Source organism: Callithrix jacchus, chromosome 16 (genome assembly GCF_049354715.1).
Source record: "Callithrix jacchus isolate 240 chromosome 16, calJac240_pri, whole genome shotgun sequence".
Lineage (NCBI taxonomy): Eukaryota > Metazoa > Chordata > Mammalia > Primates > Cebidae > Callithrix > Callithrix jacchus.
This window is the reverse complement of record NC_133517.1, coordinates 71,371,278-71,388,382: the sequence shown is the minus strand read 5'-3', so window position 1 is coordinate 71,388,382 and position 17,105 is coordinate 71,371,278. Positions and strand designations below refer to the sequence as shown.

The window sequence follows — 17,105 nt, the reverse complement described above, 5'->3', positions numbered from 1 at the left end:
GCCTGTGCTCCAAATGAACTGGCCAAGCTATTCTGGCTATAAGTGGGCCCTCCTCTGCTGCCTGCTTAGTTCCAGGCTGCTTTTTCTTCCAAGAATGCCCTTTCCAAGTCCTGTGCGCTTAGCTCTCCATCCTTCAAGGCTTATCTAAAAGCTGACCGTATTCTCTCATTTACCTCTTCATCTCATCCATACACATTATAAGGCCCTGGGGAAACTCTATCTTGCATTATAATGACTGAAATACACAGATGCTTCAGGACTGAAAGGAGGGAAAGAGAAAAAGAGAGAGAAAATGAAGTAGAATATTTAAAAAATATTAACGATTGTTTTTTTCCAATTCTGCAATCATTTGGCTCTCTTTAAGCCATTCATTAAGTGCTTCCAATAAAGGATACAGCCACATTAAGTTAGTTTTGAGATTCAAGATCTTAAAACTTAGTGACCAATAAATAAAAATCCAAGGTATAGAGAATAAAACTGTAATATGTGAAGGCAAGAGAAAGGCTTCTATGATGAGACCAGGTAATAATTTCCTCAGACTTTGTTGAGGGGAGGGCTTAGACAATGTGCAAAGGCCAAGGGGAATGTGTGTCCCAGGTGAGGGGCCAGAACTGAGCAGATTTCCTTGGAGAAGTAGAATCAGCAGCCCAAGATAGTTTAGCATCTCTTGAGTGAGTGCTGTTGTTGTTGCATCTCGAGGGGCTACACTGATGATGCCATAATTAGTGTCCATAGCACAGCCAGAGATTGCCCATGAACTGTGCATCAAGAGTGGTTCCCATATTTGCCTTATTTACCCTGTGGAACAACCTCCCTCACTGCCCTCATCCTTCACCCACAAGAGAAAAGGTGAGTTCTGTTCATCAACCGGTGGAGGACGTATGGAAGGAAGGGTCCCTTAAACTGTGGTTTAGTCAGAGCAGAGCAGATTCAATTTGAGAAATCTCAAGCTCAAACAGGTAGTAATCTTAGGTCTGGACCATTGTTATTGTCATAAATAATAATCCATAGATTCTTAAGTAATATAAGGCCGTCTCTGAAGGCACATGCAGTGTTAACCAAAATTCTGCACAAGAGATGTGTTTCTTATCTTTTATTTATATGGGCAATCCCTTATTAATATATAGGCTGGGCATGGTGGCTTATGCTTGTAATCCCAGCACTTTGGGAGGCTGAGGCAGGAGGATTGCCTGAGACTAGGAGTTTGAGACCAATCTGGGCAACATAGTAACACCTGTCTCTACAAAAACATTTGAAAAATAGTCATATGATTGGTGCATGCTTATAGTGTTAGCTACTCAGAAGACCGAGGCAGGAGGATCACTTGAGCCCAGGAGTTTGAGGTTACAGTGAGCTATGATCGTGCCACTTCACTCTAGCCTGGGCAACAGAGAAAGATCTTGTCTCTAATATAAATATATTTGTCGTGTGTGTGTGTGTGTGTGTGTGTGTGTGTGTATGTGTGTGTGTGAATGAAAATTTATGCTTTGCGTTATGATCCAATATTACTTTATTTATTTATTTATTTTGTTGTTGACTTTGTTTTTGTTTTATTTTCAGTTTTGGCTGTTGGGAGCTTTTTCAGTTGACTCCTGGGTCCCTTCGATACACACCCATCGTTTTTGTTTTGAGCACTTCCTTTGTTTCTGGCAATGTGCTCCCTACTCAACTTGTATATTCTCTATCTCAATCCTAGAATGGGCCATTTCTTTAAGGTGTTCTAGGACCCTTTATTAGAGAACAACATTTAAAAAAACCAAATATTGGTACCAACTGGACTTTATCTTTTGATTTAGGAACGGGAACTCTTTTCAGAAGACTTTGCTTTTTCTCATAAGCTGACCCAGAAAATCAAGTATCTGGCCCCTTTTACCCCTGTGATGGAGGAGAGCATTCTTGGGAATAGATGTCAAGTGAACCAACCTGTGGGATTTACCTCTATTAGGGAGGCGACTACTTCATGTGTAAGTTTTCAAACCAAATCACCATAAACACTGTCCCTGCTTCCTTGGAAATTTGGAAACCTGTATTGTTGTAAAATTTTATGTTGCTCTTTCATCTCTGTAAGTACAGACTAATGAACACATATATACACACACACATGCACACACACACATACATGTATTTATATATGTAGATTTTAGCCATTTATAATGATGATGATTTCTAATGTCTGTGAAGTGCTTATGATATGCAAGGGACTATGTTAAATATTTTGTAGGCATTATCAGATTTGATTTTCAAAAATTCCTGAGATCGGCACTGTTATTACCCCCAGAGGAGGTCACTGAGGCCCAGTCGCATTAGTGATTTGTCTACCTAGCAAGTAGTGAAGGTGAAATTTGAATCCAAGCAAACTTTCACAAGACTCTCAGTCTCAATTTCTCTGTTATTGCCTTGATCATTTATAAGGGAAGATACTGCATATGAGGGGATTGCATCTGCAGAATCTGTTGTAAGACACATTGTCAGATGTTCATGTAAACACGTAAGAGCTGTTATGTGCCCTACAATTATGTGATGTTCATGTTTTTAGACTGAGTGCCATGGGATGAGTTGTGTCCTGGCCTCCAAATTCATACGTTGAAACCTTAACTCCCAGTATTTTAGAATGTGACTTTATTTGGAGATAGGACCTTTAAAGAGATAATTCAGTCAAAATGAGGCCTTTAGGATGGACCCTAATGAAATTTGGCTGGTGTCTCTATAAAAAGAGAAAATGTGGGACATAAAGAGACACGAGGGGTGCACAAGCACAGAGAAAAGACAGGTGAGGGCACAGCCATCTGCAAGCCAAGGAGAGAAGCCTTGGAAAAAACTAAATTCACTAGAGTTTTGATCTTGAACTTCCAGTTTCTAGAAAAGCATGAAAATAAATTTATGTTGTTTAAGCTACCTGACTATGACATTTCGTTATAATAGCCTTAGTATGCTAATAAACCAGTCATGCCACAAGTGATTTTCCCTACTCAGATTCAGCCAGATGCTGTTCACATGTGAGTCATATACTCAACGTGGTTTGTTTATGAGAGCTATGAAAACTCAGGCTTAACTCCAGGAAAAGATGAGATAGCAATTCATAAACAGCATAAACTGATTGAAAAAGCCAAGTACCCATTGGTTGGTAGCAGGAAAATAAGGTTATGTTCATTACAAAAATGCCTGTAAGGAGCAAAGAGTATGACACGGGAATGATATTTGAATTAGGATACATTAAAAAAATGAAAAAAAAATGTCAGAGGAATACAACTTATTTGATGTGAGGCCTTCACTTAGGGCCTAGTAGCGCTGCCCCCACTTAGGGCCTAGTGGAGCTGCCCCTGATTTCGTATTGTGGGTTTCAGGACTAACTGAGAGGAAAACCCACGGGGCACCCACATGAAGTATGTTTTGATGGTCCCTCATCACACTGAAATGTGCTGATAAAGGGAACATAGTCCTGATTTAACAGCCTGAGTTTGAAGCCTGGCTTGACTGGACCTGTCACTTTGGGCAAGATATCCCCCCAATCCCTCAGTTTCCCATCTGTAAAACAGGGTATAATTGTTCTCACCTTGGTGGGTTCTGTATTATGAGAGAGGATATGTTGTTAAGTGCTTGGAATGGTAGTTAATACATATTAGTTTTATTATAAATTATATTTATAAAATATCTGAATCATTACTCTATATTTATAATAAAAATTTTATGATAAATTAACTTCCTAGGTAAGTGACTCTGCACTCTTTACATGAATCTCTTCAATTAGAATATGCTGAACATGACTATGTAGCCTTTGCTTGAAGATGCCACTACCATCATGAATATCACAATCTCTAGTTTTGAATATGCAGTTTGGTCCCTCCTGACCCACCAGGGCATGACCTCCAATTGCCTTTCTACCTCTACCTATCGACACCCCATAATCCTGAGAGTCTAAATTTTTTTTTGAGGCTCCTATTTCTACACAGTCCTCTCCACAGATTTTTATATAAGCCCTCTTCTCTGCTTCAAATATTCCACCTTCTGCCTACCTTCCCCTGATTGTACTTCTTTGTACTCATCACGTAAGACTCATCTCAGTATCACCTTTCCTAGTCTTCTAGCCCCTGACATTCAGTATTAACCGTTATTCAATGACATTTATGATGAGTATCATACTTCTTTGCTTATTTTTTTGTACATATCCTCATTGGATTCTGAGCTCCATGAGCTATTTCATTATTTCTGATCTTAAGTGCCTTCCAGAAAAACTGCCATTAAAATAGTCACTTTCTATAGGCTTGAAATAAATGAATAGATTTAAAAGCAAATGTACATTGAGGTTTCCCTTTGGCCTGAGCAAAAGCAGGTCAGAGTTGGACCTAATAAATTGACAGCAGTAAAGTATTTAATATGTATTATTTAAACTGAGTGTCTTGTTTCAATAGACATTTATTGAATGCTTAGGTGTATGCAAAGTACTGGGATCAATTTGGTCTAGAGGGAAGAAAATACTGTTGTACTCTTTTCCCTAAGAGGAGGATTCTTCCTCTCCTTGCTTAATTCAAGCTCCCCTCCAAGGTAAGAGAACTTGCTGATTCAATCAGTCTAGAGTTTGGATTGGGTCATAGTTATTAGTGAGTCTGGTGACTGGAGTCTGGTGACACTAAAAGGATGGAATGCACAAGTGCAAGTGTGCATTCTCTTGAGCTTTCTGCTTCTCCTTTCCATATAGGAAGCAGACACCAGCAAGGTCAAAAGCTCTGAGCTGGAACCAGAGCCATATCTCACTTCTTTCCGTCTCAGGACTTAAATTCAGAGGGATCCAGGGGATCCCATTTAAGCCTCAGGCTCGATCTATATTCTCCAATCTAATTTTTACCAGCTCTCTGATTTAAAGGTTAAATAAATGGTGCTATTCTGTTAAATAAAGTAATACTTTCTTTTTCATATAACATCTCTTCTTATATGTAGCCCTCTAAGAAACTGACTTTGGTTGGGGTGGGTTACAGGGTGGGGATTAGAGGTTGAAGAAACAATGAAAAAAGGAAAAATAAATCATGCAGCAGGATTCAGGCTTTTCTGGGTTTCTATCCATACTGTGAAAAGAATAATGGAAAAGATATATAAATAGAGAAAATTTCACCCTTGCCTTATACAAATTACAATTTAATTTATCTTCATGAAATTTTTGTTAATGAGGAGGGCTGCTGTATTAGTTTCCTAGAGTATAATTATTCCATGGTAATAAAGTACGAAGTACCAAAAGCTGTGTGGCTAAAAACAATAGAAATGTATTATCTTACAGTTTATGAGGCAAGAAGTCTGAAATAAGGATATTGACAGGGTTGGTTCCTTCTGCAGGCTGTGAAGTCTTTTTCATGCTTCTTTTCTAGTTTTGAAGTGAGAGATCAGCAGAACTTGTTTTCTGAGCACTGATAATGACCTTGCTGATCAAAAACAGGATGCTGTAAAGAAACCTGCTGAAACCAGCAGATGGTGAGAAAAGTGACTTCTGGTGCCCACACTGTTCATAAAGAAAGACACTCCCACCAGTGCCATGACAGTTTACAAATGCCATGGCAACATGCCTTGGCAACAACTGAGAAGTGACCTTATATGGCTCCAGGAACTCCCCAACTCTTTTCTAGAAAATTATGAATAACCCACCCTTAATTAGCATATAATTAAGAGTAGATATAAATATAGCTAGCCAGCAATTGATGCCGGGGCTGCCTCTGCAGCTGTGACTTCAGTTGTGGCCACTGTTCCTGCTCCAATGGCTGCTCCAGACAGCTACTGTTGCTGTATACTGCTGCTGCTGTGGCTACTCCAGGCTGCTCTGCCTATGGAGCAGCCGCTATGCTGTACCATGGTACTGTAGGCGCACTGCCAATGGGTTAGCACAGTTATGTAAGGGGCAGCCATTCTGCTATGTGCTCCTGCTTCAACCTGGTTTCTTCCACCACTGGCTTACTCTTGAATTCTTTACTGAGTAAAGCCAAAGACCCTCCTGGGCTAAGCTAATTTTGGGGCTTGCCTACTGTACATGAGTTTCTGGTGGTTGTCAGCAATTCCTGTCATTCTTTGGCTAGTAGATGGGTTACGTCAATCTGCCTTCACTTCACATGGCAGTCTCCACGTTGTATATCTAAGTCTTTCTGTGTCCTCTCCTCTTATAAGGATGCCAGTTACTGGATTTAATGCCCACCCTAACCCCAAAGTGATTTCATCTTGAGATCCTTAATTACATTTGTAAAGAACACTATTTCCAAATAAAGCAACAGTGTGAGGTTCTGGGTGAATGTGAGCCTTTAAGGGACACTATTGCCTTGGTCCATTTTGTGCTGCTATAACAAAATACTACAGACCGGGTATTTATGAAGAATGGAGATCTATGTCTTAGAGTTCTGGAGGCTGGGAAGTTTAAAATCAAGGGGCCAGCATCTGGCAAGGGCCCTCTTGCTTTGTTATGCCATGGCGAAGGGTGGAAGGCTAAGAGGGTAAGAGGGAGCAAACTCCCTCTCTCAAGCCCTTCAAAATGACATTAATCCATTAATGGGGTCAGAGCCCTCATGATCAAAACACTTTCCATGAGGCCCCACTTCCCAACACTGTTGCACTGGGGATTAAATTTCAACTTGGGGTTTGGAGGAGACAAAAACATTTAGTTCATATTCAGTCCACCACAGCTGTCCTGAGATACATAAAAATGCTGTTACAACCATGTTGTATATGAGAGGCCTCGATCTGGGAATCAGTAGATGTGCCAAAAACAAGCTGTGTGATGTTGAATAATTCAGTAAAACACTCTGGGTTTCAGTTACACACTCAGTGAAATATGATAGTTAAGCCAAGATCTCAAGTATAAAGGAACCTTGAGAATCATACAGGCCCTTACCTCCCATACTAATGCCTACACCTCCTTCACATGTGACTGTCTCTAAGGTCCCTTAGTTAATATTATTTTCTGTAATCTCTTAGATTCATAAGAAGGACCTTAAGTCTAATGCCTCCCAATTCAGTTTCTTGCATTCTAACTCTAGGTGTATATAGAGATATGACATTCTAGCATACCTCTATTCTATCTCTAATAACATGTCACCCTCATAGAACATTTTTGGGACTGAATGGTACTAAGTATTAGTGTAAAAATTATACTGGGCAGCCAGGCATGGTGGCTCACACCTGTAATCCCAGCACTTTGGGAGGCCGAGGAGGGCAGATCACGAGGTCAGAAGTTCAAGATCAGCCTTGACAACATAGTGAAACCCCATCTCTACTAAAAATACAAAATTAGCCAGGCATGGTGGCACATGCCTGCAGTCCCAACTTCCCAGCTACTTGGGAGGCTGACACAGGAGAATCACTTGAACCTGGCAGATGGAGGTTGCAGTGAGCTGAGATGGCGCCACTGCCCTCCAGCCTGGGTGACAGACAGAGACTCCTTCTTGGGGTGGGGGAGGGGGGAAGGAATACACACACACACACACACACACACACACACACACACACTGGGCATACAGGTTGTGTGTATATATATATATATATATATATATATATATATATATATACAAGGCAAACAGGTAAAAATTGGAACTGTTTCAGGCAACTGAGGCATAAGATCATGTTTTCATCTCTATCAAAATTAGACTTAGACTCTTCATTCTCACTAAACGGTAAATGTTTAATAATAACCTAGATTATGAGTGGTAAGATTCATGCTCATTACCAAAATGACTAATTACTCACAGTACTTTTATTGTTATTATATCTATAACTAGCTTCAGGATTCTTAACACAGTGTTTTAGGTAACCATTGTAAAATAATGAGTTGACAGACCAAACGGGAACTATTTGCTACATCTGACTTAGAGAATAACCAGTTTTTCTCTAAGCAAATGTGCTATTTACTAAACATTGAAACCCAAATTTGTAAGAGTAAAATTCTAATAATTAGAATTTTACACATTTAATGGCATAGTATGTGGTAGGGGGCAGGCAACAAGGAGCTTTGCATAACGTATTTCAGAAATAAAATTGAAAGGAAAATATGTTCCGTGGAGGTAAATAATGATTCTCATAATTGTTCTATTTCCATGCTTTTCATTAGAATTTTCAGTATGCAGAGGATTTGAGGAAAAACTTAACACCAAAAATTTAGTTTCTTACTAGAGTCTGCTGAATTAGAATTGGATGCAATTGTGGCCCACAAGATATGTTCAATTTCATGCTAACTATTTGCTGGAGAGGGAGGAGGTAAGCAACAGGTCTCTGATCCATCTTTTTGGGGGATGGTGGAGGGGTAAGTGGGAGGAGACACACTCCTAAGAAGAAATAAGGTGGGTGACACAGTCTAATCTCTTAACATACTATGCTAGACCTCTGTCAATCAAACTAAATGGTTTCTGTTAGCAGAATTCTTATCTAAGGAATGTTTTTAGCAGAATGAGCCTGGTGGTCTAGCACTGTTTCTAGCAAAGAAATCTGGACTATATAGGTTTATGAGGTGTGCCTCCCTGGAAGAGGCTGGATAAACTAGGAAACCAGGAGTATAAAACAGAGAAATTCACATTAATGAGGTAATGACATATCTTACTGAGCAACTGCCTCTGGTAATCTGGGCCGGAGCTTATCTGGTGTAGGAAGAAAGCATCTGGGGAGAAGCACTGTGGGTCTTTGGTCTCTGCCTGCATTACCTGTGCTTTGGGATTACCTGCATCCTTGGAAACAACAGTACATTCTGGTAGTGGATAAGATCTGTGATTCCGGAAACTCTCATTAGACAGTTATCTTTTGGGTTGTTTCAGCTCCTTACAAGTATACACTCTTTTTAAAACTTACCTTTCTACTTAGTTGGTGCATGTATTAGTCTGTTCTCGAACTACTTTAAGGAAATACCTGAGACTGGGTAATTTATAAAGAAAAGAGGTTTAATTGGCTCATGTGTAATTTCACAGTCTATACAGGAAGCATGATGCTGGCACCAGCTTGGCTTCTGGGGAGGCCTCAGGAAAACATATAATCATGGGAGTAGGCAAAGAGGGAGCAGCATCTTCTTATGGCTGGAGCAGGAGGAAGAACTGGGGACGGGAGGTGCTGCATACTTTTGAACAACTGGATCTCATGATAACTCACTCATTCACTATTGCTATGACAACATCAAGGGAGATGGTGTTAAACCCTGAGAAACTGGCCCCTTGATCCAATCACCTCCCACCAGGCCCTGCCTCCAACATTGAGGATTCCAACTGGACATGAGATTTGGGTGGAAACATCAGCGCAGGACTGTACTCTGGGTGGCTTTGAATTCAGACAGTTCTTTTGCCTTTTCTCTATTGTAGTTCTCAAGGATAACTATAGAATATGCTGAAAATGCACCGTCCTCAGATCAAGGGGAAATGGTCGGAACAGCCTTAATTCTCTTCCAGGTCCCCCCAGAACAGGACGTCCTTCAACATTTTAGCACAGCAAATCATGTGACCTCAAAGTATACACCCGCAGAGTGAGCGGCCTTCTGGGGTTCCTCAGCTACATTGTTAGTGGGACACACAAGCCAATGAGATTTCATCCACACCAGGCAGCTTTCCTTATCCTTGGGGGAACTGGCTCATGTTAAATATTAGGCTTCTGTGGTCCCTGGATGCCTATCTATAAGTAGCAATCCCACATCGTGTAACTTTTGTGCATGGGTGTTCTGTTTCGCCAGCCTCAGACAGTTGGTGGCCAGTGCATAATGAACATGCTTCACAGTTAGCATTTTCAAGGGAGACAATTCTTGTGGAAATGAGAGACTATGGCTTCATTTCTGTTTCTCTTCCCATGGTACAGGATGCAGGATCAGCCTGGAGTAGACCTAAAGACAGACATTTTTTCAACTGCCCAATTTGTTGAGGGCAAATGCAAAGAGTGGGAGTCGTGTCGAGGCTTGTTGGTGATGTCTGTGGATTCCTGAGCATACAGAGATCATATGTTCAATTCATTTGTTGAGGATGGTAAACTGAAATAGGCTACAGCATCCCACTCTTGTTCAAAATACAAAATGATAAAAATGGCATGTAAATAAATAAATAAATCTATGTACATGACACACACGGAGTCATTCTATGGACTAGGAACTGTGTGAAATCCATGAAAGACATGGAGTTGAGACTGCAACCACAGCCCAAAACTACCCTAAGATATGTGATAACAAATTTGGGGTTGGCAGAAAAATGCTTACACACTGGGAATGGCCTATACTCAGAGTGGGAAGCAACTCCGTGACTACGAACAAAGTGATTCATTGGTTTTGCTGCTAGGAGCAGCTCAGCGCTGGACTGTATATTCATATATCTTCACCTCAATACACATTTCTAGGTGGATGAAGAGGGTGTGGGAGCTTGGGTTAGATATAAAAGGCTGTATCCTAGATGGCTGGTCTGTTTAGGAGAAAATGGTGGGCCGCCATCCTCAGATGCCGCACATTCCTAGGGAGGGCAGCCTCAGCAGCACCTTCTGTGGTTACCTTCAAGCTGACACTGCAGTGACACATCAGGTAATCTGACAGGAAACACCAATCCAAAAACTGAACACACAAAATGGAATAGCTAAACATCCAAGGAAAACCACCAGAGGAAGACAGAGATGACCTTGAGCTCAGGAGAGTCAGCAGCCTTGGGTATAAGTCAGACGTAGTCCCCTAGAGGGAGAATTATGAAAATATGTTCTCAAATAGAAGGACTCCTAGAGAAGAAAGGTAGTCTCCTTAAAATTTCTGAGGTCACAGTTCTATCCTTGATTTGTCATTTGCTTCTTTGGTTGGCAAGAGAATGACATTCTTATTCTACCCTGAAACCCAAGGAGACAAAGAACACAAATCAAAACAAAATAAACTTTGTAATAATTAGGTCACTGTCCAGCCTGGCCAGCGTAATGAGTGATAAAATTCTGACAAGAGATTCAAATCACTAAGAACTTCCTTGGGTTTGGTTGAAAATTAGGGCAATTGACCAAGGTGATTGAGGCATGTTTTTTCCAATGTATATAGCGGTCCCCAAATGAGTCAAAATTGATTACATGCCTGAGAGTTTTTGAGATAAAAAGTGTATGCAAAGAGAGTTACTTTTCCTTTGCAATGGAAAGGAAAGAGAATTTCTGAAGAGGGTTACCAACCTCAAAATGTCATATATAAATAATGCTTCTGAACCTCCCAAGGATAAAAAACTCTAGGCCAGAAAATAGTTATAAAGATGCAAGAATGACATTGCTCAATTCTACCATTCAATGGTTTCTGGCTAAGGCAGGAAATTCCTTTATTGGTATATAGAAGGCAGAAAAAAGCATCTTCAAATGTTTGATTCATTGTCACTTAAATTATTTCTGAAAACATAAAAGTCTTTGTTAAAACTCACTAAAGCAGATACAGATAAAAAGCATTTTTAAATAAACTAAAGCTCAGAGGAAAACAAAAGCAAAAACTGCAGAATTTAAAATTATATCATTCAAATTCTACTTGGCTTTTTCTACTCTGATCATTTTGGAAAATTTACTTAGTTTCTTTCTGCTTTCATTTAATAACATAGAGATACTATAGACCTGATCTGGTTTTTAAAAATAATTATATCATTAATACACATTTATTTTAGAAAATAAGCTGGGCATGATGGACCTTTAAATCTATAAAACTACATTTCACCTATTGTTTTCTGTCAAAATCTTCAAATTTAATCACCTAAAACCTACTATAGTACCTTGTTCATACTAGGTGGCCTATAAATATTGGTTGAATGAATGAAAAAAATAGTCTTGTATCTCTGAGCTGGAGAAGTAGACAGGGACCAGATTGTAGATGGATTTGAATTTCATGCTGAAGAGCTTTTATTTTGAGCTGAGAAATATTTTTATCAGCTTTGATATGGTAATGTGGAATATAAATTTAAGTGTGGGAAGTAGCAGTGGACTATCTTGATGGAAACTGAATGAACAGAGGCGGTGGAAAGAGTTTTGGAAAGGTTCCACAGTAGTCACGTTAGTCTGCAGGATATTATCATCTTAACTATGCTTCCGTTTACTCTATTCCCTCTAATAATCTCCCATTATGAAGAGGGGAAAAATTGAAGCAGAAGGAGAGCAAGAAATAGAATGAATATTTTTTAAAACTGAAATCCTAAGTTTTGCATATTTAATGTAGGGTGATTCCAAGTGCCTGTATATTTTCTCATCAGCAAAACAAGCTGGATGTGGGACACCACTGCCTGCTGTCATTGTTAATGAGAGAATTGAGGCTATGGAAGTTTAAATAACTTTTGAGACCCCCCAGATCATGAGTGTTAGTGATTTTCAAACCATGGTTTAAATGCCGAAACAGTCCTTTTTCCTTCTATAAACCTTACTTTCTCCACAGATGAGGGAGGAAATCAAAATTCCTAGGTTTACAAAACTCAAGGCTTTGCAGCACTGTGGTGCTGGTATTATGATGAAAAGCGAGTTGCTACCCGTGAAGAACTTTACTCCGCCACTGAATTATCTCACTGCCTCATCTCTTCCTCTTACTCATGTTGGAAGTAATGTGTTCTTTTGTTTCTTCTAAACATAAAGGTATCTTTTCAGAGCTTAGACAAGCACTGCATGATCCATGGTAGAATTATGTTGAATTTTTTCCTAGTAGCCCACAGAGTCTTTTTTACTCCTTCATATTCACAACTGTTTTTCTACCTGGTTAATATCCAGAGCTCAGAGAGCCTGAAGCTTTCAGAGATTTGTAGGTATCCAACCTCAGTCAACAGTTTGTTCTTGAGAGAGCAATCTCATTCATTCTTAATCTCAGGCCCCAAACTCAGCCATGGAGTCAGTCTAATTCCCTTTCTCTGCCAGCCTTATCTTTCTCCAAAGAGGCCAAAGACCTTTTTGGAGAACACAGAGCTAACTGGTTCTCTTCATGGATCAAAATTACGCAGACAAGCTCATGAGGCAATATGTGAATGAGAGTGCAAGATAATCACCAAGAGCACTGAGTTATAATAAAAGAAGAAAAACACTGAGAGAAAAGAGCACCTAACAAGTAAAGACGTGGAATAACATTCGAAATGAGGTTGACAGTGCCCTTTTTTTTTCTGCAGTCAAAATAGAAGGGAACAAATCACTGAAGAGGTCTGTAAAAGGCAGTCTTTGAGTGTCACGCAGATGAATGTATGACCTTCCTGGTTCCCCTTGCTCTTTAATTTCCAGGAACTAACATTCCCTGCCACCTCACTGCAAAAGGGAGAGGTGTCTCTAATGACATTCCTAAAGTGAAGAACGCCGACCTTTCCAAGAAAAAGAAGGCTAGACATTTATTATCATAAAAAAGCAAGTGTGTGTATGTGCAAGTGCAGTGTGTAATAGCTTAAATTTGAACCTGAAGATCAAACATTGAATTTCAGTGCTGTGACAGGAAGTCCCTTTAGACTTGCAAATTCAATGTGTTTTTAATAAAAGAACAACTTCCTTTTTATATCAGGGCTCATATTTTCAAGTTTTACTAGCAGGAATATTTATTACAATCTCAATCCCATAATTTGTGTTGCTGTCATCTTCACTGTCACCTAGAATACTAAAAACATTAATAAGACATTACATTTTAAATTTGAAAGCTAAGTGTATGTCAAATATCTGCTTGTGTATTAAACTTTTAAAATGTTCTGTATACTGTAAATGAGGTATTATTTTCTTGTATTGCCGGAAGGCTATAGCATCTAATGTGTATTGGGTCTTTTATGGGAATATTATTCTGGTTTAAGAGATAGAAGTATTTTATTTCAATCTGTATTCAACCAAGATTAAGCTAACTGTGTGATTTTAGGCAGATCATTCTACTTTTACTGATCTCAGATTCATGATTTGTAAAATGATGGTTCTGTCCTCTAAAAGCTTGCTGTAGGCAGAATAATGGTCACCCAGAGATGTCCACACCTCAATCCCTGAAGTTTGTGAGTGTCAGATTACCCAGAAAGGCATATTAAGGTTGCAGATGGAAATACAGTTGCTAATCAGCTGACCGTGAGATGTGGAGACTATCCTAGATAATCCAGGTAGACAGAGTGTAACCACAGGGGTTCTTATAAGCAGAAGAGGAAGACAGAAGAGAGAAGGAACTAGAGAGATGGTCTTGTGGTAATGACCTGCCCAACTGTGCTGGCTTAGAAGATGGAGGAAGGAACCACAAGTCATGGAATCTGGGCGGTGAAAGAAAGGGATTCTCTCCCAGAGCCTCCAGAAGGAAAATGGCCTTGTCTACCCCTTGATTTCAGCCCAGGCTTCTCTTTACAGGTTTCTGTCCTCCAGAACTGTAAGATGATAAATATGTGTTGTTTTAAGCCATCGAGTTTGTGGCAGTTTGTTACAGCAGCTATTAATTGTATTGCATTTGGTACTAAGTTTTCTGGGTGAAGATCCAGAAATCCTACCACTCACCATTCCTTCCTTTACATTGACTGGAAAATGTACATTTGTAAGGGTCAATTGCTAGGTTGTTCAATCAGGGGAATACCTGATATCCTATAATTTAGGAGAACATTTAAATTCTGTCAGACAGTTAGGGCTTCACAACCAAGTTGGGGCTGGAGTGCAGTGGCATGATCACAGCTCACTGCAGCCTTGACCTTGTGGGCTCAGGCGATCTTCCAACCTTGGCCTCCTGAGTAGCAAGGACTACAAGTGACCACCACTACACCTGACTAATTTTTGTATTTCGTGTAGATGGGGTTTTGCCATGCTACCCATGCTGGTCTTGAACTCCTGAGCTCCAGTGATCTGCCTACCTTGGCCTCCCAAAGTGCTAGAATTACAGGTGTAAGTCACTGTGCCCATCCTAGACATCCCTTTTAAAAGTTCTAAATTTATTTTTTAAAATTTGGGTTCTAAATATTTTTTCATATGAAAAGAACTTTTTATTTTAAGTAAGTTTTGATTTTATTGCATAATGTCAGAAAATAGTATTTGTATTGTGTCTAGCCTGGAATTTATTGAGGGTTTTTGGATATCAAGGAATGCCCATTTTCATGACTGATTCATATGCATTTAAAAGTATATATTCTTGATTATCAGGGTTGATTTTATATAGATACAGATATAGGCATACCTTGTTTTTATTGCACTTGGCTTTATTGTGCTTCAGATGCAATTGTACAATTTTAGATATTGTGCTACAGATTTTTTTTAAATAAATTGAAGTTTTGTGGCAACCCTGCATCAACCAAGAAGTTTGGTGCCATTTTTCCAACAGCATGTGCTCAGTTTGTGTCTTTTGTCACATTTTGAAATTCTCACAATATTTCAAATGTTTTTATTATTGTGATAGTTGTTATGTTAATCTGTGATCAGTGATCTTTGATGTTACTATTATAATTGCTTTTGGTAGCCATGAACCACATACCACATCCAAATAAAACAGGGAATTTAAATGATAAATGTGTGTGTTCTGACTGTTCCACTGACCTGCCATTCCTCCATCTCCCTCTCCCTCCTCCAGCCTCTGTATTCCCTGAGAAAGCAGTATTGAAAGTAGGCTAATTAATAACTTTACAATGACCACTAAGTGTTTAAGCAAATGGAAAAGTCGTATGTCTCAGTTTAAATCCAAAGATAGAAATGATTAAGCTTAGTGAGCAAGGCATGACAACAGCCAAGATAAGCTTGAAAGCTAGGCCTCCTGCACCAAAAAATTAACCAAATTGTGAATGCAAAGGCAAAAGTCTTGAAGAAAATCAAAATTGCTACTCCAATAAGCAAGTAGAATACATGAAGATAAGAAGAAAAACAGCCTTATTGCTGATATGGAGAAAGTTTTAATGGCCAGGACAGAAGATCAAACTAGCCACAACATTGTTTTAAGAGAAAGCCTATTCCAGAGCAAGACCCTAACTCTTTTCAATTCTATGAAGGCTAAGACAGGTGAGGAAGCTGCAAAAGTTTTAAGCTCACAGAAGTATGCTCATAGGTTTAAGGAAAGAAGCCATCTCCATAATATGAAAGTGCAATATGAAGCAGCAAGTGCTTAGGTAGATGCTGCAGCAAGTTATCCAGAACCATCTAGTTAAGATAATTGATGAAGGTGACTACTGTAAACAACAAATTTTCAATGTAGATAAAACCACTTGACATTGGAAGAAGATGGCTCCTAGGAGTTTCATATCTAGAGAAAAGTCTGTGCCTGTCTTCAAAGCTTCAAAGGACGTGCTGCCTTTCTCAAAATACAGGCTGACCTTCTCTGAAGCCTAGCTTCAAAGGCTAGGGCCGATGTAGCCGGTGACTTTGAGTTGAAGTCAATGGTCATTTGCCATTTCAAAATTTCTAGGGCCTTAAGAATTATGCTGAATTTACTCTGCATGTGCCCTAAATGAACAACAAAGCCTGGGTGAGAACACATCTGTTTACAGCATGGTTTACTGAATATTTTAAGCCCATTGTTGAGAACTGCTGCTCAAAAGATTCCTTTCAAGATATTTCTGCTCATTGACAATGAACTTGATTATCCAAGAGTTCTAATGGGAGCATACAAGGAAATCAGTGTTTTCAATTCTGCTAATGCAATATCCGTTCTGTAGTCCATGGATCCAAAAGTAATTTCAACTTTCAAAATCTTATTATTTTTAGATATATATGTCATAAGGCTACAGCTGCCATAGACATTGATTTCTCTGATGGATCTGGGCCAAGTATATTGAAAGCCTTCTGGAAAGAATTCACCATTCTAAATGCCAGTAAAAACATTTGTAATTCATGAGAGGAGGTCAAAATAGCAACGTTATCAGGAGTCTGGAAGAAGTTGATTCCAACCCTCATATATGCCTTTGAGGGGTTCAGGATATCGGTGGAGGAAGTCACTGCAGATGTAGTGAAAATAGCAAGGAAACTTGAACTAGAAGTGGAGGTTGAAGCTGTGATTCAGTTGCTGTGATCTCATGATAAAACTTGGGTAGATGAGGAGTTGTTTCTTATGAATGAGCAAAGAAAGCAGTTTTTTGAGATGGAGTCTACTTTTGGTGAAGATTCTGGAAACATTGTTGAAATGGCAAATGATTTAGAATATTACATGTACTTAGTTGATCAAGCAACTGCAGAGTTTGAGAAGACTGACCACAATTTTGAAAGAAGTTCTACTGTAGATGAAATGGCTGTCAAAC

General features: G+C 39.4%; 1 protein-coding gene across 3 annotated transcripts in view; it reads left to right on the top strand.

Annotated features, from left to right (window-relative positions):
- The window catches only part of LOC128929921 (uncharacterized), a 28,121-nt gene extending 14,467 nt beyond the window's left edge, over positions 1–13,654 (top strand). The window contains exons 4-6 of one of the 3 annotated variants that reach the window (XM_078352443.1): positions 1,797–1,964; positions 8,075–8,220; positions 9,793–13,654. In XM_078352443.1, the coding sequence (XP_078208569.1) occupies positions 1,797–1,964; positions 8,075–8,125 (219 nt within the window). In that variant the 3' untranslated portion in view covers positions 8,126–8,220; positions 9,793–13,654. Of the gene's footprint in view, positions 1–1,796; positions 8,221–9,792 lie in introns of all 3 variants that reach the window. The other 2 variants (XR_008477240.2, XR_008477238.2) reach the window with 2 other exon arrangements.
- Positions 13,655–17,105: the final 3,451 nt, after the last annotated feature.